Source organism: Ctenopharyngodon idella, chromosome 23 (assembly GCF_019924925.1).
Source record: "Ctenopharyngodon idella isolate HZGC_01 chromosome 23, HZGC01, whole genome shotgun sequence".
In the NCBI taxonomy this organism is placed as follows: Eukaryota; Metazoa; Chordata; class Actinopteri; order Cypriniformes; family Xenocyprididae; genus Ctenopharyngodon; species Ctenopharyngodon idella.
In genome coordinates, this window is record NC_067242.1 from 13,259,506 (window position 1) to 13,284,485 (window position 24,980).

The window sequence follows — 24,980 nt, forward strand, 5'->3', positions numbered from 1 at the left end:
ACAGTCAGATGCGCGCCTCCGAAATAAGGCACGCGCATGCGCATTAGGTTGATCCAGACGGATAAATACCGTTTTTTGTCCTGATTCGAGCGTTTAGAAACAAAATTTATGAGGCAGTTGTTGTCAGATTTCATTGGTGATTTCAAATATGAAATTTAATCGAAAGCTTGGCAAACAGCTTTAGAGAAATTGATGTTTCCCCATTCAAAGAGATAGAAGGAGCTGCACTTGGATGCCCGACAGGCGTTTCAAAAATGGCCGCCGAGTGAAATGACTTGTCTTAAAGGGATTTTGGAAAAGGTGGGAGTGCTAGAATATCACACGGCTCTCAGCCAATCAGATTCGAGAACCAACAAAGTTAAGATATTATATATATATATATATATATATATATATATATATATATATATATATATATATGTATGTATATATATGTATATGTATTTCCAAGAATATGGGACAAACTGTATAGTTAATACCACAAAATCCATTTTAATTTTAAAAGTAATACTGCATGACATCAAAACCTTTATGTATATTACACAATAACACGTTCCAGAAAACGTATCACAGTGTGAATAAAAAGCATATAGACACAATATATCAAATGTCTTTCATAAATATTTTCATTAACAAAAACATGTCTCCACTCAAAGATTCTCAGTGTTTTACAAGCATCTTCAGAAAAATTTTAATTAGAATGTCATTGCCAACAAGTAACATATGCTGAATTCAAACACAAAGCTTACAAACACAGCATTGTTCACAAACCTGCAATAAGTGCACTTTTTATGGCTGCTACATTTATGAAACATGATCCAATAACACAAGCTTCGTGATGGGCTTTCAATGGCATGGGATGTTATCATTCAGCACCATTGTATCTCTCCCACATAGGGTACAATGTTAGAGTGCTTACATCTACAGTGCTCTGTCATCCAGTACTTCACACAGTTTAAGGCATTTTGGGTAGTGTACATATGTACAGTTTGCATGGATACCAGGGTAAAGGGAATCGTCACACTGCTGGTGTTTGCTGATGATGGTAATACCTGTGCATTAACATTATCATAAAATGCATTAATATTTGGTGTATGCACTAGGTATGTTGCACCTAAAGGTAAAAATGCAACCATCAAAAAAAGTACATTTTTAATAATTATTTTAAATAATAATAATTTTAAAAAAAAAAACGTTTCAGTCAGCATTAAAATACTTTAATATATTCGATGTGATCAGGGCTAAGCAGTTTGATGATTTTTTACTGCTATATACAGGCTAAATTGAAAATATGCAATGGCTTGTATGATATCAGATGACTCAGTGGATAGTTGAAATTAAATGCATAATCTCAATATCACCAAAATTATGAGGTTAATGTTGACTGTCCTTTTCATTCTCGTTCAGTTTTTTCCGTCTTTTTAGTCTGTGTTGAAAAGTGCACGTTTCAAAACGTCTTTTCCTATGTCACGTGCTCCAGCTGTATTCATTCCACACCGAAAAACTCTCCGCGTTCACGATGCTCTGCACTGATCGTCCGGGAGCGCGCCTCACTCCGAACAGTTTGCACGCCGCGCTCCTGTACTTCTTCGACATGATGTTGTAGAGGATTGGGTTGATCGCAGCGCTGAGGTAAAACAGCACAAATGAGACCAGGTTGCAGTATTCACTGATTTGGGAGATGAAAGGAGAGTTGGCCTCGGACGACTTTGAGAAGAGATAACGACCAACGTGAAATGGCAGCCAGCAGAGAACAAACGCTAGAACCACCACAGCTGATAAAGGGAGAGAGAAAGAAAGTTAATGTTTTTTATGTTTTAAAGTTTTTTAAATGACACTATATAAATAATAAATAAATTAAATGCGATATTCTTTCAAAAAGTTTAAACATGCTTAGTAACAATTATTTCGAGTAGAAAATGACTTATGGCTGAGTCAGAATCACTAACGTTAACCGATCCGACTGAAGTGTTTCTAATTCGCTAACAAGAACCGGCTCAAGAACTCGAGTCATTCGTTCTTGTTTCGGACTACATACGTTGTATGTTTTGATTCCCTAAAGAGAAGTGAATCTGATTCCCGAAGAGTGACTCGCTGGGTAGCTATATGTTTTGATTCAGAACCGGACAAAGTCATTTGTTTTGGAATCATGTTACTTCTAGTCGCTGTATGTGTTCTCATTAAAATCATTTGATTCCTGCTAATAATAATAATAATAATAATAATAATAAACAATTTCAACGTTTTAAATGGAAGTTGGAGATGCAGTTCTTGGTTCCAAGTAATAGTTAATGGTCTATAAAGTTGTTATATAGAATATCCAATAGTTTAATGAAAAGTATTAATTGCGTATGGCAGTATTAATTGTTTATGGCAGAAAATAACGAATTTTAGACCATCAAAAATGAAGATTTTCAGGACAGATAGTCCCTATGTCTGATTGGAGGAGCAGCGTTTGGCGCGTTTTTTTTTTTTTTTTTTTTTTTTTTTTTGCTGCGTTGCTTTACAACCGTACACAAAATTAACAAAAGTTTATTCTGATTATGATTAATAATTAATGTAAATTGTAATGTCAAAATATAAATCAATGTACATTCATTACAATAATTTTATTATAAAATAAATCTTTTTAAATAAAATTGTTTTAAATTAGAACACTATATTTGGAAAAAACAAAATCAACCTAAAATCACATCTCGTGGCTTATTGCTTTATGCACGTGGCATTTAATTAGCAAGTGTGCTAATTAGGTGTAAATAGATATTTATTAAATTAAATCATTATTTTAAAGAGAGAAATATTTTTGTCAGATTTTCTGAATAAAACCCACGCAACATATAATATATATGTATATATATATGATTTTCAAACATACAAATACAATATACAAAGTATTTGTCAGACTTTTCAGGGCATCGTTGAGCTCACCTAGCATTTTGACCGTTTGTTTATTGTTCTTATCCCGACTAGAAATGGGTCCGACTGGATTCTCCTTTCTTCTCCAGAGCCTTCTGCCTATGAGGCTGTATAACACTGTCAAACAGAGGACCGGGAGGAAGAAAAACACACTGGAGACCCAAACCATCATAGTAAGCAGTCCGGACCGGATGGCATATTCGGTCGCTTTACACTCATTTGTTTCCCAGGGGTTGGTGCCGTTCTCGTGCTCGACCCCAACCAGAATGAATATGGGTCCCGCGCTGCACAGAGCCACAGTCCAGAGGAGTAAAATCACCCCTTTTACCCGACCCCGCGTGACGATGACTTTTGCCCTGAAGGGAAAACAGATAGCGAAGTATCTTTCCACGCTCAGGGCAGTGATGTTGAGGATGGTGGAGTACGTGCAGCTTTCACTCACAAACTGAAAGAGTTTGCACAGCTCGTCGCCAAAGTTCCACGGTCGATACCGCCAGACCCGGTACAGGTCGAGGGGCATGCAGAGGAAAATGAGCAGGTCTGAAAGTGCCATGCTGCAAAGGTAAAGATTAGTGGTGGTTCGCATGTCTTTGTATTTAGTGACCACCAAAATGGTCAACAGGTTCCCAGCAATTCCGACGAGGAATAGGAAAGAGCACGTCACTGTGATGCCAGTCAGTATAGGGACTGGGAAGAGATGGACCGGGTACTCAATATCCTCAGCAGTGGCATTACTGTCCATAATGTCCTCAGCACATAAAGTGATGCTGAACGGGCAACTGGACCCGTTTGTCCAATTAGTCATTATGATGAAGTTTCAGAGGATTTGCATGGGCTTAATGGCACCTCATGATTTCCACCCAGCTGTTGTTTCCATGCACATCTTACAGGTGTTCAGTGCACAGTATGAGAAGTGCACGCGAGTAACCTGTCAATGATGCGCCCTGAGCTGCGCGCGGGGGGTACACGATCCACTCCACGCATGCGCGTAGGATACCTTGACTAATTGTACTGTGAAATGCAGATTTGTGCATTTATTCCTGTGCGGTGTATTTTGTATGTTTGCAACTTTCCTTAGCGTTTTTAACATTTCTAACAAATAAGATACTCATTACATTAATAGAGTGACTGAAATTGGATTGCAATGTGATGGGTAATATTTGATCATTTTATGCCACCTGGTGGTGCGACTAGACCATCTTATACAAAAGAATATGTAACAGAAAAATAAATCGTCGTGTTTTGCTTGTATAAATAGTAAGTGAAGCGGCGACTGCTGCTGTCCAGGGTGCTGAAAGTTGTTTGGTGGTTGATGTTTGTTTGGCCATATTTGGGTTCTTAATGAAACATTGCTGGATTCTCAACTAAGATTTTACTCTTATCTATTTTATGCTGCTACTATGGAAGCCCGTTTCTGCCACACTTGATTCTTCAAGTCATAATAATGAGAACGTTTCTCATAATAATGAGTTAATGTCATAACATTTAGGAAAAAGTCTCATAATAATGAGAAACTTTCTCATAATAATGACTTAACATCTCATAATAGTAAGAAACTTCCTCATAATTATGACTTAAAGGGTTATACCTTTAAGTCATTTTTAAGTTTACTGATACATGCTCCGAACCACTGATTCGGAACAAAAGATTCATAAAGCTTCAAAGCTTTATGAAGCGGTGTTTTGAAATCGCCCATCACTAGACATTGTTGAATAAAGTCATTATTTTGTTTTTTTGATGCACAAAAAGTATTCTTGTCGCTTCTAACCCTTTAAGGGATAGTTCACCCAAAAATGAAAATAAAAGAAGATATTTTAAAAAATGTTGGTAACCAGGCAGTTGACGGTAGTCATTGACTTCCATAGTATTTTTTTTTTTCCCACTATGGAAGTCGATGTCTACCATCAACTAGTCTCGCGTAGCTAGACCTTCCGACTGACGGCAGAAGATCTGGACTCTTTCGCAGCTTTCATTGGCCAGTGACCGCCCAAGAGGATGTTTGACTGACATGTAACGCAACCAGTCACAGTTCGTTTTGCTCCACGTCATGTTAAGGGGCGAGAAAATGTAAAATAGATGTCTTTACAATAACAGACTGGCATGCATCTAATAAATTATTTTATTAGAAGTTTACTGCAACAATGGAACCGTGAACTTCACATACTTTTGAAAATCCAGCGTTAAGTTGATCCTGGTAAGCACTCGTTGTCACAGTTGTAAACACGACAGCGTTCTTCTTCCATGTGGGGGTTTGGCATCATGGCATTTGTTTCCAGGCGGACCATGACTTCGAAAGTCCTGAAGTGTTTCCAGTTAAGTGTGCCATATGCATCAGACGTTCAACCAACGGTCCATGGGCGTGACGTCTGAGGCTGAGACTAACTGATAACTGTCTGATTACCAACATTCTTTAAAATATCTTCTTTTGTGTTCAACAGAAGAAAGAAATTCATAAAGGTTTGGAACAACTTGAGGGTGACTAAATAATGACAGAATTTTCATTTTTGGGTGAACTATCCCTTTAGTTTCTAGTAATAATGATAAACTTTCTAGTAATAATGACAAAGGCTGTGTCTGAAATCGCCCCCTATACCCTTAAATAGGGCAATATTTGAGGGGATAGCCATTTGTAGGGGTGTCTGAAACCATAGCTGACATTATCAAGTGCTCTCATTCAATCCTACAATGCACCACAACAATGCATGGTTAACCGATGTGCGCTCAATGGCTAGAATACCGATAATACACATAATTACCGCGTCTGACCAGAAGATGGCGCCCGCTGCTGAATCATCCATTAATCCATTTTCCAAACTCCTGGTCCAATGTGGCTACAGTGTAATATCATACAGGTATAAATTCCTTTTTATTTGGTAATTAAATTATTTAATTAAGGTTTATTGGTAGTTTCCATGACAGAGTTCAAGATAAATCTTAAATCTTACTACTGGAGCTGCCAGTTTGCTAACTTTCAAAGAATTATTAAACATTATACAAACTATGCAAAAGTAGCAGCCTTTCCGGTACACTCTCACAAATGAACTATATTAGTGGACTAATGTAGGGAGAAGTGAATGAGGGTATAGTAGCCTAGGTGATTTCGGACACAGCCTATGTTTCTTATAATAACAGGTGTGTTTGACTTGAAACCGCGCTGCAAACATCTGTCGGTGTATGACATCAGAGTACCGCGAGAGTGATTCGAAAGCGGTACTTTGATGTCATACACCGATCGGTCTTCGCAGCGCAGCTTCAAGTCAAACACACCTGATGAGAAACTTCCTATTACTTTAATGCATGCGCAAAGCAGGAGATCAGAAGGGAGTGGCAAGCTAGCGCCATCTGCTGGTCAAATCGCTGTAAATGCGAGAACAGCAAACATGGCACGTTGTAATCTACAAAGTGCAATTTATCATTAAGAAATCATTAATTATGAAGGTTTCTCATTATTACGAGAAGGTTTCTCAATATAATGAGATACTAAGTCATAATATGAGAAATTTTCTCATTATTATGACGTAAGTTATATTTTTTACTCAAATGTGGATGAAACGGTCTTCCATACGCCACAGATTTCACAGAGGCTTTATTTTGAATTTTAAGTGGTTTGCTTTTCAAAAATGTCTGTTTAAAATATCTGCATTTTTGATAAACTGAAACTACTCACATTTCTTAAACGTGTATTTATATTAAGGAAAAATGTATGACATGAGGTGGGTAAGGAACACTAATCTTCCGATTTTCACCACACGATGGCAGCATTGTCATTTAAAAGACAAGGGGTGTGCGTCCGCATCTATGTGATTTAAGTATGTGGACACCTCTCATATTCCTAGCTCAAAATATTTCAAGAAATGTTGAAAACGTAAAGAATTTGAGCAAAAAAAAGTTGTGTTTCTTTTGTCTATGTGGTTAAATATATTGGCCTATATTGGATTTCAAGGTGTGGATTATAACAACAGCCCTGACAGACAGCAAGTTGCATCTGGTTTGGTATATAATTTGCACACACACAAAATATTTTAAAACATTTGAGACATGTTTTGGCCATTATCATCTTTGGAGCCACACATTTACTGAAAACAAACGACCATCCTGAAAATAAATAATGTCAATAATTTAAAATATTCCTGCTATGTGTACAGACTCTCTTCTGACCATCAGAATGTTTACAATAGCAAGGAAGGAAAAAATGCTTCCTTTGTGTCTTTAAAATCGTAGTAACACTATAGGCACGTTTGGCATGCATGAAGGGGCCCGACTATCATGCCTGCTGATGCAAGATAAGATTCAGTGCTTTAGTAAACAAGATTAATTGTGATAAAATGCCTGATAATCTTAGAACCATATGAATTATTACATACAATATAAAAGCATGATAAGGAAATTTAAAAAGAAGTGAAAAGGTGAACCCCTCATCTGTGCGTGGTAAACAGAACATGAGCTGAAATTTTGTGAGTAGTCTGCCTACGCAGCCATTTTTGTTTGGTATCAGGGCGTCTGTGATGCCTAAAGAACGCTGTATAGGTAGGCAGCTCACAGGGCTTTGAGACAGCCGCGGTGTTACCTCTGCTGCAGTCGGTCTGTTGATAAGTCTGCCGCAAACTAATTTTGTAGCCTTAAAAGCATTGTTTTTAGCTGTCTAACCCTTATACTAACCCTAAATGAATTACCGTTTTATTTATTTAAAGGGTTAGTTTACCCAAAAATGAAAATAATGTCATTTATTACTCACCCTCATGCCGTTCCACACCTGTAAGACCTTTGTTCATCTTCGGAACACAAATTAAGATATTTTTGTTGAAATCCGATGGCTCCGTGAGGCCTGCATAGCCAGCAATGACATTTCCTCTCTCAAGATCCATTAATGTACTAAAAACATATTTAAATCAGTTCATGTGAGTACAGTGGTTCAATATTAATATTATAAAGCTACGAGAATATTTTTGGTGCGCCAAAAAAACAAAATAACGACTTATATAGTGATGGCCGATTTCAAAACACTGCTTCATGAAGCTTCGGAGAATGAATCTTTTGTGTCGAATCATGATTCGGATCGCATGTCAAACTGCCAAACTGCTGAAATCACGTGACTTTGGCGCTCCGAACCGCTGATTCGATACGCTCCGAAGCTTCCTGAAGCAGTGTTTTGAAATATGTTAATATATTCATTATTCAACAAAAGTTTTAAGAAAATATTCAACAAAATTGGCCAGTTGGTTTAGTTCTTCGCCAACTTGCATGTCTCCACAGAAGAGCACACACTGAAACCCAGCCTGGAACTCCGTAAATTAGTGGACCGGAGCCCATTACGGGTTTTCTCACTCCACGCTTACTGAGAGAAACCCACGCCGAGCAATGTTGTGGAGAAGGGATCGCTGCCAAAGCCACTTGAAGGCAAGCCTGCAACCAAGCGGCAACCTCCCCCAGTTTCTCTTGAAACCAATACGGAAGTGACTTAAACTGCGATTCATCGACTAGCCACTAGAAACAGGCTCCAAAAGAGAGCAGAATGTTAAAATGGCCAACTTTATCTGCAGAAAAAAACATGTTTACAGCCTGGATCAAATTGTGGTTTTGGTTTATACAGCTAATTTTACCCTTCATGACAACTCTGAGGGGGGTGAACTCATCTGTTTAAATTATATTAAGCCTTAAAGGGTTAGTTCACCCAAAAATGAAAATTCTGTCATTTATTACTCACCCTCATGCCGTTCCAGACCCGTAAGACCTTCGTTAATCTTCGGAACGCAAATTGAGATATTTTTGTTTAAATCCGATGGCTCTGTGAGGCCTGCATAGGGAGCAATGACATTTCCTCTCTCAAGATCCATTAATGTACTAAAAACATATTTAAATCAGTTCATGTGAGTACAGTGGTTCAGTATTAATATTATAAAGCGACGAGAATATTTTTGGTGTGCCAAAAAAAACAAAATAACAAATTATTTAGTGATGGCCGATTTCAAAACACTGCTTCAGGAAGCTTCGGAGCATAATGAATCAGCGTGTCGAATCCGCAGTTCGGAGCGCCAAAGTCACGTGATTTCAGCAGTTTGGCGGTTTCACACGCGATCCAAATCATGATTCGACACGCTGATTCATTACGCTCCGAATCTTCCTGAAGCAGTGTTTTGAAATCGGCCATCACAAATAAGTCGTTATTTTGGTTTTTTTGGCGCACCAAAAATATTCTCGTCGCTTTATAATATTAATATTGATCCACTGTACTCACATGGACTGATTTAAATATGTTTTTAGTACCTTTATGGATCTTTAGAGAGGAAATGTCATTGCTCCCTATGTAGGCCTCACGGAGCCATCGGATTTAAACAAAAATATCTTAATTTGTGTTCGGAAGATCAACGAAGGTCTTACTGGTGTAAAACAGCACGAGGGTGAGTAATTAATGACAGAATTTTAATTTTTAGGTGAACTAACCCTTTAAAGTTCTGCATAATTAAGGGCGTGGTCTCTTGAGTGACAGGTTTGCCGCTGCTGTCTGTGAGCCGTCATGTTACCCAGCCGCTGAATTTGGCATCTCTGCCATGTTTGTGCTTTTTTTTTCAAGATTATTTTATACAATTATAAAATAATAATATATACAATTATAAAATAATATGGCTTGCTGCGTTAATGGTCGAGACTCGAGACAGATGTGCGTCTGTGTACATGTGCACACATGCGGAAGATAAACAGAACACGTTGTTGGATCGTGGCATTGGTTAAAAGTTTTGTTCCTGAGTTACTACAGCGACAATAGCGGGAGGATATATAACTCCGACAGCACCGCTTGGATATTAAGTGCTGCATTTTGAAAAAATATACTTTGAACGCGGACTCATCAACAAACCCTGCTCAGCAAACCCGACATGAATTACAATTACTGGTGCTGGAGCATCTAAATCGTAAAAAAGACACCGTATATTGACAGTAAACATTTAGAACTTTCAAATGATATAACTTGGTATCTTTATTAATATTTTAGATAGTATCTAAGATAGATTGATACCTCCTTATCCTGATAACATGATCACATCGAGCTGGGCGGGCGTGGTTTCAGTAACCAGGCACCTCAGTTCCAACCACGTCCCGCCTCTTTGCCCATTTTCAGTTATCCGGGAGTGACTTGCGGTGACGCGCTGTTAAGATGGCAGCGGCCTCATTTTCGCTTCAGAAATCTACGGGTGACGTCACAGACACTACGTCCATATTTTTTTACAGTCTATGCCTGCAACCTAGCCGAAAAAGCGTAAACGTGTGCTAACGCTGCCGTACACAGGGAAGGAGACAATAGGCCGTTTTTTTAATGGATGTCAATGGAGGAGAGGCTTCACTATGCTTAATAAACTGCTTTTGTGGGAAAACGGCTTATCATTTAATAAATAGCCCATCGACTAATCTTAAACATTCGTTTTTGAGTGGTCTATTTTTAAGAGTTTACACCGGGGGAAAATACTGTTTTATTAGAAGAGTCACGGACAATTGCGGGACAGGTACGATTCAGTTTACGGCACTTCTCATTCTTTTCTATGGTGTCCTATCCGCAAACGAGACTGACAACGAAATTCAACGATGTCAAGGCTGTAGCCTAATGTGATTGGTTATCAAGGCACACGTGATCCCAAGTTAGCCGTTAACGCTTTTCCAACGGTACAGCGACAGACCCTCGTATCTCCCAATAAGACCGTCTCTGATGCTGCACAGCTGCATTCTGACTTTTTATTTTAAAACAACAATCTCCGCGGCCGAACAAAGACAAAGTGAGTGATACAAACCTTTATCAACACACTTGGAAAGCTTCTTTGGCTAATTAAATTGTATACAGGTGACAACTCGAGACCATTAACTAAACCCCTTTTTAAAAATGTTATAAACATAGTGTACGTTTTACTTAATTTTCAAAACCAGATGGTGACCAAACAGATACCAGCATATGAACATGACAATTGTTATTTTGAACACTATTAATAACATCTCGCCGGGTGCGGACACAAATGCATAATTTAAATGGGCGGGTCCAACTGTGCAGAAGAGGAAGCGCGAGCCAGATGATCCGCGATCACCACCTCTCGTGCTGACTTTATATTTGAGAAGCTGATTCAGAGCTGCGCGGACGTGCCTTCAGTTTTTTTTATCAGGTATGTTTACATGGCTTTTATGACTAACTAACGCTCTGTTCTCTGGGTAGAAATTAACCTAGTAAGTTTTAACACGCGAAAAGTAATGACATGAGGGTACTGTACAAAGCTAGACTTGTGTCCTAATGCAGCAACGAGTGAGTGACATGTTTGAAACGCATGGCAACAGAAGGTGGCAGCCATATATTGCATCTGGACTGCATCACATCAGATGAGTCTATTAAAAAGACAGTTTGGGATTTAATTTGATTTGTCTAGATTAACTAGAGTATGAGTATGACACCTTTCAAATAATGCAGTTATGTTATCATTGCCTACACCCACTAATTTTGCATGGCAAACAACCTGCTGTACCTGCAGGGCAACTTCTATGACTTGAACGGATTCTTAGTTACAAAAAGCTACTACAGCTGTACTGACAAACAGAAGAGTAGAGCTATGTGTTTATCACATTTATCAGTCATTGCGTATGTAATTTTGCATAAGAAAATATATTTTTTTCTTTTGATTTGGGTGTAAAAAATGACTAAATGAGTACGATCCCCTCAAGGATCTTGGGACGGAATGGGAGTGTCTGTTTGACTTAGTGGGAAGGTGTGTGATATGTGTTTGCCGTTGTAAAGAGTTGCTATTTGACCCTTTGTACCCTAATGAGGCTAATTGTCACATCTGACAACAACTGACATTTAGATAATGTGTATGTCTTGAATAGAGACAGTCTGTGATTGTGTATTACTGCACTTTCCAAGACCCATGGGTGTGGTTTCTGAGTACTACATCCACGGATCATGAGATATGACAGGTCTATTGATACAGCGGAGCTGTCAGGTGATAATGCTGATGTTATACAGGGGGAGTCGCTTAATCTACATGTCATATCTGCTGTACGTTACATTTATAAAAGTGTTGCCAGGTTACAAGAGTTGCTTAACCACTTTTCCCCTGTAGCGATATCATCCTTCCTCCTCTTCTATTAAGCACAGGGGGCTGTACGAGATGTGTTACCACTTTTGCAGGTTGAGCAAGTTGGTGGTGTTGTTTGCTCTCATTGTGGTTGATGTGCATCATCACACTTTGGATCCTTTTAGCAATGCACATGATACTATTATGTACAGTAGTTGTATATTTGAGAACCCTTTTATTGTCAATCCTTAGAGAAGTGGTTCTGTTTTTTAATATTTTACTAAGCAAATAAAATAATAGTGACGTGACGTGACCAAGCATGGGTGCTAGCCTCGAGGAAAGAGGAAACGGAGCTTGTGGTCTATGTGTAAATGTATTAAATTTTTTTCTCGAGGGACAGGAAGTTGTGTTCACCAAGTGAGGATGAGCAATAGTGATCCTGTGTTTATACTTCACGTATCTGGGATTGTTCTAGAACCTCCACTCATGTGATCCTCTTTTATTACGAAATGACGTACAGAATTAGCATTGATGTGGATCTAGTGTTGCAATGCAATGTCCAGATCTGTAGATATCCTGTTGCCAGTGGTTTTGTTAGTGGTTTTAGATTTGTGGTTGCACCCTGATGCTTGTCGAGATGCATTTGTGAGCCACTTTCAATTAGAGGGGAATGACTGCTGGCTTAATGAAAGACCTGTGACCAGACACACGCTCAGTTGCTCTGTCTTCAGTTTTACACAATAAACAGATGCTGTTGCATGTCACGTCAGCAAAGGGTAGTCATTTAATTTCTGATCTGATATCACCTAAAAATGAAGTTTCTGTCATTACTCATACTCATATTGTTCCAAATCCGTAATACCCACATTCATCCTCGGAACACAAATTAAGATATTCAAATGATCACAAATTAAGATATCGTCATTGTTGAATAAAGTCATTATTTTTTTTGTTTTCGCACACAAAAAGTATTCTCGTCGCTTCATAACATTAAGGTTGAACCACTGTTGTCATGTCGACTATTTTAACGATGTCTTCAATAATTTTCTGGACCTTGAATGTGGTGATTACATCGCTTTCCCTGGGGGATAAAAAAAAAAAAAAAAAACTCGGATTTCATCAAAAATATCTTAATTTGTGTTCCGAAGATGAACGAAGGTCTTACGGGTGTAGAACAACATGAGGGTGAGTAATTAATGACAAATTTCATTTTTGGATGAACTAACCCTTTAAATCTTACATTCTTTGGGATTTTCAGCCATTTCAAAATTTCATTTGAATATCACTGTCCTCTGAGTCTTGAGACACTGTTTAATGAGCATAATAATGTTTATTAGGGATGAAAGAATTGCAATTAGCAGTGCTGGTGTGAAATTAAATCACGAGCTGTGTTTAATCAAATCCCAGTGAGTTTTAACAACATTAAGTCACTTGCTTGCAGCTCAGGAGGAAAATAAAAAAGTAGTATGTGCTGGTCACAGCTAGAGGGCGCTTACTCCAAAGATTTAACCTTAATTATGTCTGCAGTGTTTTCTATTGAGTACACGTGGATTTTCATAGCCAATATCCAGTTTTTTCTGTTTTTACTGTTTAGAACATGAAATTTGTGCTATCAGAAATCTCATTAAGGGACCAAAGGAATGAAATTCAATTTCTGCAGATGGTCCAAACAATATGGAGATGCTTGTTTGAATAATTTAACTGCAGTGATAAATCGTACTAGTGATGGTGCCATGTCAATTTGGATGTGCTCGGATTGTTTTCAGATGTGCTCAGCAGTGACATATTTATCTGCTTTCTGAGCATTAGCTAGTAACATGCCTTCATTGTGCATTGATGTTCAATAAAAACATAAATAAATAAGGAAGGAAATTCCTGGCAGTGGCGTGTTAGCCCTCCTCTGTAATTCTTTATATAAGCCCATTAGAAAAGCAGTAGGCAGGATATAATCTATTGGACATGCAGTTAATATATGACCAGCACACAGTGCCTGGCTAAAACCGATCAACACGGTCTCCAACTAATGTTGTTCAAGGGTGGGAATGGGTACTGAACAAAGCTTAGGCTTGTTTTAGATTCTAAATTGAAGATTCATGTCTGATCTGTGCTTGATCCAGGCAATAAATGATTTACAATGCATTACGTTGTTTTGTACATTTAGAAAATGGAGGTCCACAGCAGTACTTGAATTATTTGTCAATAGTTTTTGCTCTGATGGTTAAAAAAAATTATGGAATTTACATAGAGTTCAAGGGGAATGGTATTTTATTTTAACAGATTAACTTTTTTTTAATAAAATAATTTTAATTATTAAAATATTTTACTCCAGTTTCACCAAATGAACACATTAAAGGGTTAGTTCACACAAAAATGAAAATCCTGTCATTTATTACTCACCCTCATGTTGTTCCACACCTGTAAGACCTTTGTTCATCTTCGGAACACAAATTAAGATATTTTTCATAAAATCCGATGGCTCAGTGAGGCCTGCATTGCCAGCAAGACAATTAACACTTTCAATTCCCAGAAAGCTTCTAAAGACATATTTAAAACAGTTCTTGTGACTACAGTGGTTCAACCTTAATGTTATGAAGCGATGAGAATACTTTTTGTGCGCAGAAAACAAAAACAAAATAACGACTTTAACAATATCTAGTGATAGGCGATTTCAAAACACTGCTTCATGAAGCTTCGAAGCTTTACGAATCTTTTGTTTCGAATCAGTGGTTCGGAGTGTGTATCAAACTGCCAAAGTCACGTGATTTCAGTAAACGAGGCTTCGTTACGTGATAAGTGTTTCGAAATTTTAATGGTTCACCACTGGGGGGGTGTGACTTTGGTGACTTTGGTGGACTTTGATACGTGCTCCGAACCACTGATTCGAAACAAAAGATTCAAAAAGTATTCTCGTCGCTTCATAACATTAAGGTTGAACCACTGTAGTCACATGAACTGTTTTAAATGTCTTTAGTACCTTTCTGGGCGTTGAAAGTGTTAATTATCTTGCTGTCAATGGAGGCCTCACCGAGCCATCGGATTTTATGAAAAATATCTTCATTTGTGTTCTGAAGATGAACAAAGGTCTTACGGGTGTAATTAGGGTGAGTAATTAATGACAGCATTTTCATTTTTGGGTGAACTAACTCTTTAAACAGTTATGTATGTACACTACTAGCGCTGCATAATATATTATTTTAGCATCTAATTCCTGATGCGCGCATCTGCGGTAGTCATATCGCAGGATAGGGATCGTTAATCCGTGTGGACCAGACACTACGGTTCAAAACACACTCGATTCTCGGATTAATTGCAAAGTTTGACAATCATACAATGAAAGTTTAACATTTGAACGTATTTTAGGTCCTGTCAGTTTGAACATTCAAGTGATTTTAAACCATTTGAGCTCACGAAGACGCAAACAAGAACTCAATACTGAACATGCGGCTGTTTTCTGTGCGCACACACACACACAGCCGCGCAGATGCACGTGAACACCGAATGCCGTTCTCTTCCGCGTCTATTTGTGCCTGAATGGACACATACATGCAAAAAAAACAAAAAAAAACTAATTGTCAAAATGCACCTAAAACTTACAATATACTCGTAAACACAGTTGCTTATGAGGAGAGTGACTGATGAGAGACGAAAGCGTAGGAGACTGACAGGGGAGAGACGAAATTGTTGGATTAAAAAAACTAATATTGTAAAATGTTTTTTCTATTTTACTATATTTTAATTTAAAAGCTAATTTATTTCTGTGATGGCAAAAGTACAGTAATTTCTTTCAGAAATCAGTCAGTTAACCTGATTTGCTGTTCAACAAACATTTCTTAGTATTACCAATGTTCAAAAAAGAGTTGCTGCTTCATTTATTTTTCTGAAAATTAGGATATAGTTGTTGTTTTTTTTTCCTCTTAGAATCTTTGATGAATAATAAAAAAACATACTAACCCCAAACTTTTAAACGACGATGTTTTACTATTATGTAATTCTAATTCTTACAGTATTATTGAATTTTCTTCTAAATGTAATCATCAAACAAGCAATACAATAATATGGTACTAGCTAGATGCGTATTATTATAGGTCAGGCCCAAAATGCAACAATATGTTACTCAATATTTTTATACAATATACTGTATACCATGGTGTTCCTGAGTTATATTTAGGGCTGTAAATAAGTTTCGGTCAATGTAATATGAGTTGTTCAACGGATATTGGTTCTCTTTGCGTAAAAAAACATCACAGTTATGTCCTTTATCACATCTGTGGTGGCAGTTTTTGTTACTTTCTGCAGTATCTCAGGTTTCCATCACCACAGAGCCACAAGTGTTACATTTCAAACACGGGCGGAACGCGCTCTTTATGTGTGACTGTATGCCGTGTGGGTGTGTATGGACTGTCATGTCATCTGCCATGCAGTCCTACCAGGAGATGAACGTTTAATAACAGCTTTCAACAAGGACTGTGGGGCTCAAACGCAGCTTTGTTTTAAATGCTATGCTAGCAGTCCAGAATCTGATGTGCATCCTTTAGAGATTGATGGGTTAAAATGCGAATAAAAGCAAATGAAGGCTGTGATGAATTATATGTTTGTGTGCAGACTCAGTCCACTCGGCAATAAGGGAGGGAGATGTTGAAGATAAGAGTAGTGTTATATAAGATGTTGGCACAGAATCTTCTGGCAAATATTAACCTAAATAGCACTTTTCTGAGCATGAGATGTCAGTCTCCAAGAGGAGAGATAAAAAAACGCATCCCACACAAAACATATGACACAAGAAGCATGTTGGTGCATCTCTGGAAGGGCTAGTAAGGCTCCTCCCCATCTTGACATGTGACTACTGTTTCAGCCCCCATTACCCCCCTCCTTGGACATATACTTCAGCACACACTGCTGTTTGCCTGTGAGCGCTGTATCAGTGTGTGTGTTTGACTGTGTTAAACGCTTCTGGTTAGTTTGACTTTTCTGGGGAGAAGAAGAAACCGAGGATAACCGAAATGATGGGGGCGTCTCTGCCTGTATGCGGGCAGGTTAGTGAACATTCTTTAAGGACAATCAAGTTTCCTGTCATATCAACTTTGCATATTTTTTTTTTTTAATGAACATTTAAACCTCTTTACAAATAGTTGAAAGAGTTTAGATCATATTTTCAGATCTTCTTTCTCTCTCAGATCATTGCATTTCAAACAGGCAGAAATGAGGAAGAAACTCATTCTGTCAAGGGTCACTTTTGATTTTAGTCTGATAGTTTAAAATGCATGTAATGTATACACACTCAGTGACCCGAAAGATCTGTGTTTGCACAGAGGGTGTGATTTCTTAGATGTTTGAGCACATGTATGTGGGAGAGCATGAGTCACTGCAGCATGTCAATGAATGTAATATAGGCAGACATATTTTCATATTAATCAGAGATGAATATGTGCAGAATTGGATTTGAGTGCTGACTGATTTAAAGTCATCTAAATTGGATTTGTTTTCATGAGTAGAAAACATGAAGTCCAGAATCTGAATTCAGCACCTGGTTTGCAGGAGGCTTGGGGAATGTAGAGAGCGATGTATTCCTCCTACAGTGAACGCCGTCCACCTACCTGATTTGTGTCTGGTACCATATACTTCCCACCAACTCATGCTATTTACACAGAAAACATTGTCTATTTGCATTTGGTTCTCACTAATCAGAATGTGGCTTGTTAGAGCATTTTTCTCTGTGCAGAACATAGTATTTTATCAATAATCAAAATAAGGTTACATGCCAACGGTGTTTGGGAAAATGGCTTTAGGTAAGAGACCGTGCCAGTGAAAGGTTTGGACACACTTGACTTGTTTGTTTTGCATGATCATAAATATCTTTTGATAAAAAGGCTGAAATGCCTGAAATTTGTTTGGAGACAACTGCATATTTTAGCTCACAATACTATACTAATATTCTCACCTCAAATTACTTTAATTTTTCACATTCATATTTTTAGGAAAAAGTCCTGCTGAATGAGATATTGCAACATAATGCACTAATAAACCAAAATAATCACAATAGTATCGCATCTGAACCCAAATATTAATATAATATTGTATTGTCAGGTCCCTTTCATTCATTCATCCTTTATATCATGTTATTTGAAACTTTATGGAAGTGGGTTTTCCGTCAGGGTAACGTATTTTTGTAGTAGTTTCTGTTTGGATACTTGTGCAGGGAAGTGACGTTTTTGTGGCAATACCAGTTTGACCGACTGTACCGTTTACTGTTATAGAGGGACATTTTTCATCGCTTCACACACACAAGGTTACGGTGCCCATTTTTCCTGCTTCTGTGTTTGAAAAGACTTGGTCACTTGCCAGTTTAACAGATACCTTTCAATGAGCACTACTGGCTGTGCATTAATTACAGATATAGTCCCATTGGAGCAGCCTGTGGAACAATGCATGGCTCAGTAACTCGTGGCAGTTCCTGGATCGCTAATGAGCATGCAATCTTTTTTTTTTTTTACCAAAAAGCCCATATTGTTAATCATTAAAATGCAACCTACCATTTTGTTTTCATATATAAAAGAAGAAAAAACAGAAACAAAATAATTAAATGCCAAACTAGATTGATACAATTTCAGGAGAATGTGAGAGGTTCTGCTAAATTTGCTGTCACAATGCCAGGGTGTTGTGAGTGGTTGCCAATACCTTTTTTTTATGTAGTGGCTATGGGGTTATGAATGATTGCTAGGGCATCTCTTGGTGGTTTGCAAGACATTATTTGGTTGTTAAGATGTTCTTAATTGGGAAATTCTGAATGGTTGCTAGGCATCTCTTAAGTGATTTCCAAGAAAATTTTCTGTGGGTTCTAAGGTGTTTTTGAATGCATTCTGAATGGTAGTTAGGGCATCTCTAAAGCCCAGAATATACTTTGGCTGCGTACTGTCCACGTGACACAATTTTCGTCATCAGGTGGGTTCGCGGATGTTCGCATTGTCCACATGCAGCCCAATTTTTGTGTCCGCATGTGTGGTACGAGTACAACAGCGCATGTGTGAGTGATTTGAGCACACGCCGAATGTGTCTTTTCGCACTTACAGCCAAAAGAGTATACTTTGAAAGGCTAGCACACTCAACTGAGTGTGAGACTGAGTGGAACGTCAAAAATCAACCGAAGGACTGACGACTAGGTTCATGCTTTATTAAGCTTATATGCGGAGGACGAAATCCAGTGGGAACTGGAAAGTCATCATCGGACTAATTTGCCTAATCTTCAGTGTACTTTAGACCGCGATGGAAACGTAGACAGCAACAGGTCTGGGGGAAAAAGTTCCTGGGACATATTGTTCTAGGTAATTTCGGTGGAAACATGGCTTAGGTGGTGGGTGTTTTTTTTGTTTGTTTGTTTGTTTGTTTGTTTTTTTAATAGAATTTGGCATCCAGTTTATTGTCTGCCAGGTATAAATCATAATCCTGATCGCTTAATAGCACACCCTTCCCAAATAAGTACACGATTTGTGGTATCAGTCATGTTTGTAGCTTGATTTTTAACAAACTCTGAGTACTAAAGAGTGTGAAATTATTTTCTCACAATACATTTAAACGCTAGGACATAGATATGGGCCACTAAATGCATGATGTACCTTCTGGACTTGATCAGTGTGAACTGTGTGCTTCAGTTTGACACTTGAAGCAGCATGAGGTTGGGTGTTGAGAACTTGAGGGTGTTTATCTTGTGGTGATGGGAATGTGACTTTGATGCTGCTTTGAAGTCGAGCTCCTTTATTTAAGAAGCAGTTTTTCAGCAAATCTATCACTGTCCGCCCTCACACCTGCAGGTGCGTCAGTGAAAAAAGGAGATTTCCAGAACTGTTGGAATGCATGCTTGCATTCCTCATCTTATCAGAACTGAACTGTTTCCACATCCTGATGGAGGTGAAACTTTTTCAGCGAAAGTCAGTGGCAGTACAAGAAGTGGTGCATGTGTGAATTTGTGTTTTGCAGACTATGCAACACTGAAACGTAAACCGTAAAAGGCTGCTTTTGGTACCTCATGTTGTGAGAGACATTTGTGTACGTGTGTGACAGGTATCAACACTGGAACTCAAGGTTATTTGACTGTCTGATTTACATAAAACGAGGAATATTTGAATAAAGTCTTTGACCTGCATATGTCTGCACGTCTGTGGCTTTTACGAGGATTTTTAGGAAAAACATCTAGTGTTTGTCCTCGTTCCGCTTTAGAACTTGATGGCAAACCTATGTGATTTGTTACTTTGGCAAAAGTGTTGTTTTAACTCTTCAGCTCTGTTACCCACAGCAGCCTGTTTTTGGCCGTTTATAGTAAGTTTCAATTCATCACTGTATGAGCCCACATTTACCAAATTGAGCTTTTTGTGAATTGGTGGACGAGAACCAATAATTCTGTGAAAATGGATCTCTCAAACAGCCGAAAGCCTCTGATCTTCCCTTCACAGCTTCCTTTAAACACATTTAAATACATAGATACATAGATATTCTTCAGTGCCAATGCTCTTTCAGAATGTAAGATTTTTCCAGAGCACTATTTAGTGTGGATGTGCAATATATCAGCCAGGGGTTTGTTTCCCGAAAGCATCGTTAGCCAGCTATGGTCGCAAGTTCATTCGTTATCAGCATAGTTCAACGGGTCGATGTTTGTTGGAACTATGGTTTCGGGAAACATTCGCAAACAGCATCGCAAAGTGTGTGGTTGGAACAACAACTCTCGAGCTGTGATTAGAAGCATAGTTTTTTGTTTGCATGACGTGGGCTTAATAAATCCTTATCTTGAGTAAAATAAGCAAGCTGACATTCAGTACAATCTATATCTTTTATTTTAAATATATACAATTGTCATTTACGTCATTTAGCCTATGATATAGCAAAATAACTGAGAAAATGAGAATTACTCCTCAGATGCCATGTCCATAATTAGCAAAATTCTAGCATTATTTCGATATTAAATGGATTAATTAAAAGAAGTTATTACTCAACCCCCTGCATGACATCATTAACCAACATGGTGGTGAATGACAAATTAGTGACGGTACGGTTTCAGGAAACAGTCGTGACTAGCTAGTTGATTTCTTCACCGATGCATCATACTATGGTAGTTAAGCAGTGAGTTAAGTCGTTGTACTGGAAACACACCTCAGTATTGTAGTTCATATTGGTTAATATTGGATATATACAGTATTGGTTGATATTGGATTTTTATAGTACATGCTCATTTCCCATATTTTTACATGTAGATTACCTTGTTCGTCATCTAACGCTTAAGTTATTTAAAAAAAAAAAAAAAAAGCTAATAATTTATTAACACTGTTAAATGTAATCTTTATCAAATCTCTAAATGAATATCCATTTGTCATACTGAACATTATAATAATGTGATGCCTAAATTCAGTTGAACTATTTAAAATGATTGAATTTAGTTTTTAGTGTTTTATTTTTAATTTATTTAGACAAAGTAGTATATCATTTTTATATAAACTATTTATCGGTTATTGACTACAAAATGAAAATAATGATCAGCTAATCATATCAGCCAGAATTTTACTGTTAGTGCATAGTGCAAGTGTTAGTTGTCAAGGCATTGTTAGTGTTGTTCTTGATAACAACATTGATTTTGGACTCGTATCAGTTTTCCCAATGTAATTCTATTATTTTTCTCAGAGAGAAATACCACAGGGTGACTAGAGACTGCTTGTGTCTCCATACTTGAACCCAGGTTGGTTTGAGACAATATTGTGTTCTTTAAAATGAACTTGTCTTCAAAAGCCTTTGTATCAGCGAATCATCTAAAAGGAAGTAGGAGCAGATCTATTTTAGTTCTGCTGTTGTGATTAAGAAAATCCACTTTTTCGTAATCACACTTGAAGTCAGCTAACAGCTCATTCAGCAGAGGAGTGTCTGAACCATTGAAGATGTGATGATTGTAATGGGCTTTGATGGCTCCAGGTCACATCCATGGAAACAAGAGTTATGCTTTAATAGAACTTCACTTCGAGAGCGTCTTTTCTAACAAGACTTGTTTTATTATAGACAAGAAACATTCACTTGGAAGCCACAGACCCATTCACATACACAGTATGCTTAGTCTAGAGTGGATTAAAGTGTTACAGGTATCATAAAGTCATGAATTATTTTGTCATGAATTACAAATGTGACATCTCAACCATGATTCATTATGATCAGTTTCTTATGAACGAAAAACGAGGGTATGAAAAAGTAAGATTTTTATATGAGAAAGTAAGTTTTTATATGATTGTAAAAGAGGATCAAAAAAAGTTTGTTGTCAGTAAGATTTTTTTTTATGTTTTTGAAAGAAGTCTTTTATGCTCACCAAGGCTATAAAAATAACAGTAAAAACAGTAATATTGTTAAATACACTGAATTTCAGCAGCCATTACTATAGTCTTCAGTGTCACATGATCCTTCGGAAATCATTTCTTAATATTTTTTTGAGGAAACCATGATACATTTTTTTTTTTTTTTTTTTTTTTTTTTTTTTAAGATTCTATGAGGAATAGAAAGTTCAAAAGAACAAAATTTATTTGAAATACAAACATTATAAGAAACATTGTAAATGTCTTCACTTTCACTTTTTAACTATTTAATGCATTCTTGCTGAACAAATGTTTTAATTTTTTTTTTTTTCCCTTCTTTTTGTCTTTCTGACCCCAAACTTTTGAACAGTAGTGTACTATGGCACATTATGGACAAAAATGCCTTTTCATTGGTTTTAAACAGAGAATAAGTTATCTTTAAACTCAGAAACTATGATTTGTGTCCGTTTCACTGGACAGTGCAAAGGTGAGGTTTGTTGTGACATTAAAGCATGTCTGGACAAAAGAGGGATTTTTTTTGTTTTGTATGTGATGTCTTAATGCTTCCTGAACCTATTTGTGAGCGATTAGGAGGAAAGAGGAACAGGATGGAGAATGCAGACTGCTCACTGTTGTCCCCTATTTAGCCCTCAACTTTATACAGTCAGCAGAGACTTGTCTCCTGTTTCAGTACTGAATGAGTTTCTCTAATCCTATTCCTCCCCCAAACACAAGTCAAACCACACACACATGCTCACACACACGTTTGTTTGCCATTTTTTTTATTGAGGATACAATATTTGAACAAGATGAGCATCATATCTCATACCATCCCATGAATGTTTGAATGAATTTATGGCTTTTTTGTCAAGAGCAAAGAGTTTTAATACTTCCTCATTTCTCATGCTAAAAAAAGTGTTGTGTGTCTCAAAGGAGCGCCCTGGCCAGCAGGCCAATTGTTAGCCATGCTGCGACAGCAAGAACCCACGGTAAGCACCCTGCATCTGGTGGCCAATGATATGACCGATATCATGGAGAACTTGGACACACGAGAACTTGACATTGGCGATGGGGAAGAGGAGTTTGATGGCCGGGACCCCAATAGTGCAGGTAAAAGAAATAAAGAATTACATAAAATCACAAAATAATCCAAACAGAGGAGAAAAAAAGTTATGTTAAGATAATATTCATATACACTGTCATTTGGGCGCCAGTAAGATTTTTTTTTTTTTTTTTTTTTTAATTAATATTTATTCAGCAGCTCCACATTAAATTGATCAAAAGTGACAGTAAATACTTTTACAACTTTATGTAAAAAAAATTTTTTCAAATAAATGCTGTTCTTTTAAATTTTCTATTCATCAAGGAATCCTGAAAATTATGACATCCACAAAAATATTAAGCAGCACAACTGTTTCAGCATTGATAATACTGAGAAATGTTTCTTGAGCACCAAATATTAGAATATTTCTGATCATGTGACACTGAAAACTGATGTAATGTTTGCTGAAAATTCGGCTTTGTCATCACAGGAATAAATTACATTTTAAAATATGTTAAAATAGAAAATGGTTATTTTAAATTGTAATAATATTTCACAATATTCCTGTTTTACTGTAATTATGATCGAATAAATGAAGCCATGGTGAGCTTAAGAGACTTCTTTCAAAAACATTAAAAAAATCTTACTGACCCCAAGCTTTTGTCAGAAATGAATTTGAAGTATTTTGTCCACAGAAAACCGCATCCCCTTCTCGGCTGTGTATAAAACAAAAGGCTTTAAAGAGCCCGGGGCGCGAGTGTTTCTTACTGCACTTCCCATCACTGCCAAAATCCTGGAGGTGGAACGCTTCACTTCTGCCCAGGATCGCTTCAACATCACGACCCAGAGAAGCGTCTCTAAGGTGAGATCTCCCACTCCTGTTCCCTTTCATGAAGTGTTAGTATGTGGGCTGATGAGGTATATTTGTTGCCCGGGAGATTTAGAGGTTGCCAGGGCAATTTACATGTTGCCCTGGAGATTTGGACACCATATACGAAAATACTTAGCACATGCAAAATTGTTTTTCAGAAGAATAATGACAAAAGGCCCTGTTAAAGAATCTGATGAACACTCGTCACTCATTTTGGAAGTAGTTTGTTAAAGGTTTAAATAGCTGAAATCTTAAAGAAATAGTTAATTATGTGCTTTCCGTCATGTTGTTTCTAACCCAAATGCTTTTATTTTATTTTTTACACAAAAATTGAAAATTTTGAGGAAAGCTCCTGCCATACAATGACCATATAGACCATATCTTTCAAGGTCCAAAAAGACACCATAAAAGCACCATCAAAGTGGTCCATACGACATATATGTACACTATATTCCAAGTCTTCTAAGGCCATATTATAGTTTTACATGTATTTTCATCCAATTCTACTTTTGTGTTGTTCAGTATAAAGCATTTAGATTTGGAACGACATGACAGTGAGTAAATGATCACAGGAGTTTCATTTTTGGGTGAGCTATCCCTGATGGCTGGTCTTGTATCCAGGTGCTTCCGGCAGTGTTTAAGATAGAGATGAGGCACGGAAACTTCACCTGGTTGGTAAAGAGGAAGGAGAAACATTTTATGGAGCTTCACAGGGAACTCCGTGCCTACAAGACCTTCCTGAGAATTCCTTTGCCCTCCCGCAGGTGACCTGATCATAAATTGTATTATAA

General features: G+C 37.5%; 2 protein-coding genes across 3 annotated transcripts in view; one reads left to right on the forward strand and one right to left on the reverse strand.

Annotated features, from left to right (window-relative positions):
* Positions 1-467: 467 nt before the first annotated feature.
* Positions 468-4,327, reverse strand: ghsrb (growth hormone secretagogue receptor b). The gene is made up of 2 exons (XM_051881738.1): positions 2,929-4,327; positions 468-1,775 (listed from the first exon to the last, which is right to left on the reverse strand). The coding sequence occupies exons 1-2, from the start codon at positions 3,719-3,721 to the stop codon at positions 1,468-1,470; spliced, it is 1,101 nt and encodes a 366-aa protein (XP_051737698.1). The 5' UTR covers positions 3,722-4,327; the 3' UTR covers positions 468-1,467.
* A 6,583-nt stretch (positions 4,328-10,910) lies between these two features.
* Positions 10,911-24,980, forward strand: part of pld1b (phospholipase D1b) — a 30,955-nt gene continuing 16,885 nt past the window's right edge. The window contains exons 1-4 of one of the 2 annotated variants that reach the window (XM_051881740.1): positions 10,911-11,057; positions 23,210-23,386; positions 24,014-24,180; positions 24,811-24,953. In XM_051881740.1, the coding sequence (XP_051737700.1) occupies positions 23,242-23,386; positions 24,014-24,180; positions 24,811-24,953 (455 nt within the window). In that variant the 5' untranslated portion in view covers positions 10,911-11,057; positions 23,210-23,241. Of the gene's footprint in view, positions 11,058-16,831; positions 16,994-23,209; positions 23,387-24,013; positions 24,181-24,810; positions 24,954-24,980 lie in introns of those variants that run through there. The other variant, XM_051881739.1, reaches the window with a different exon arrangement.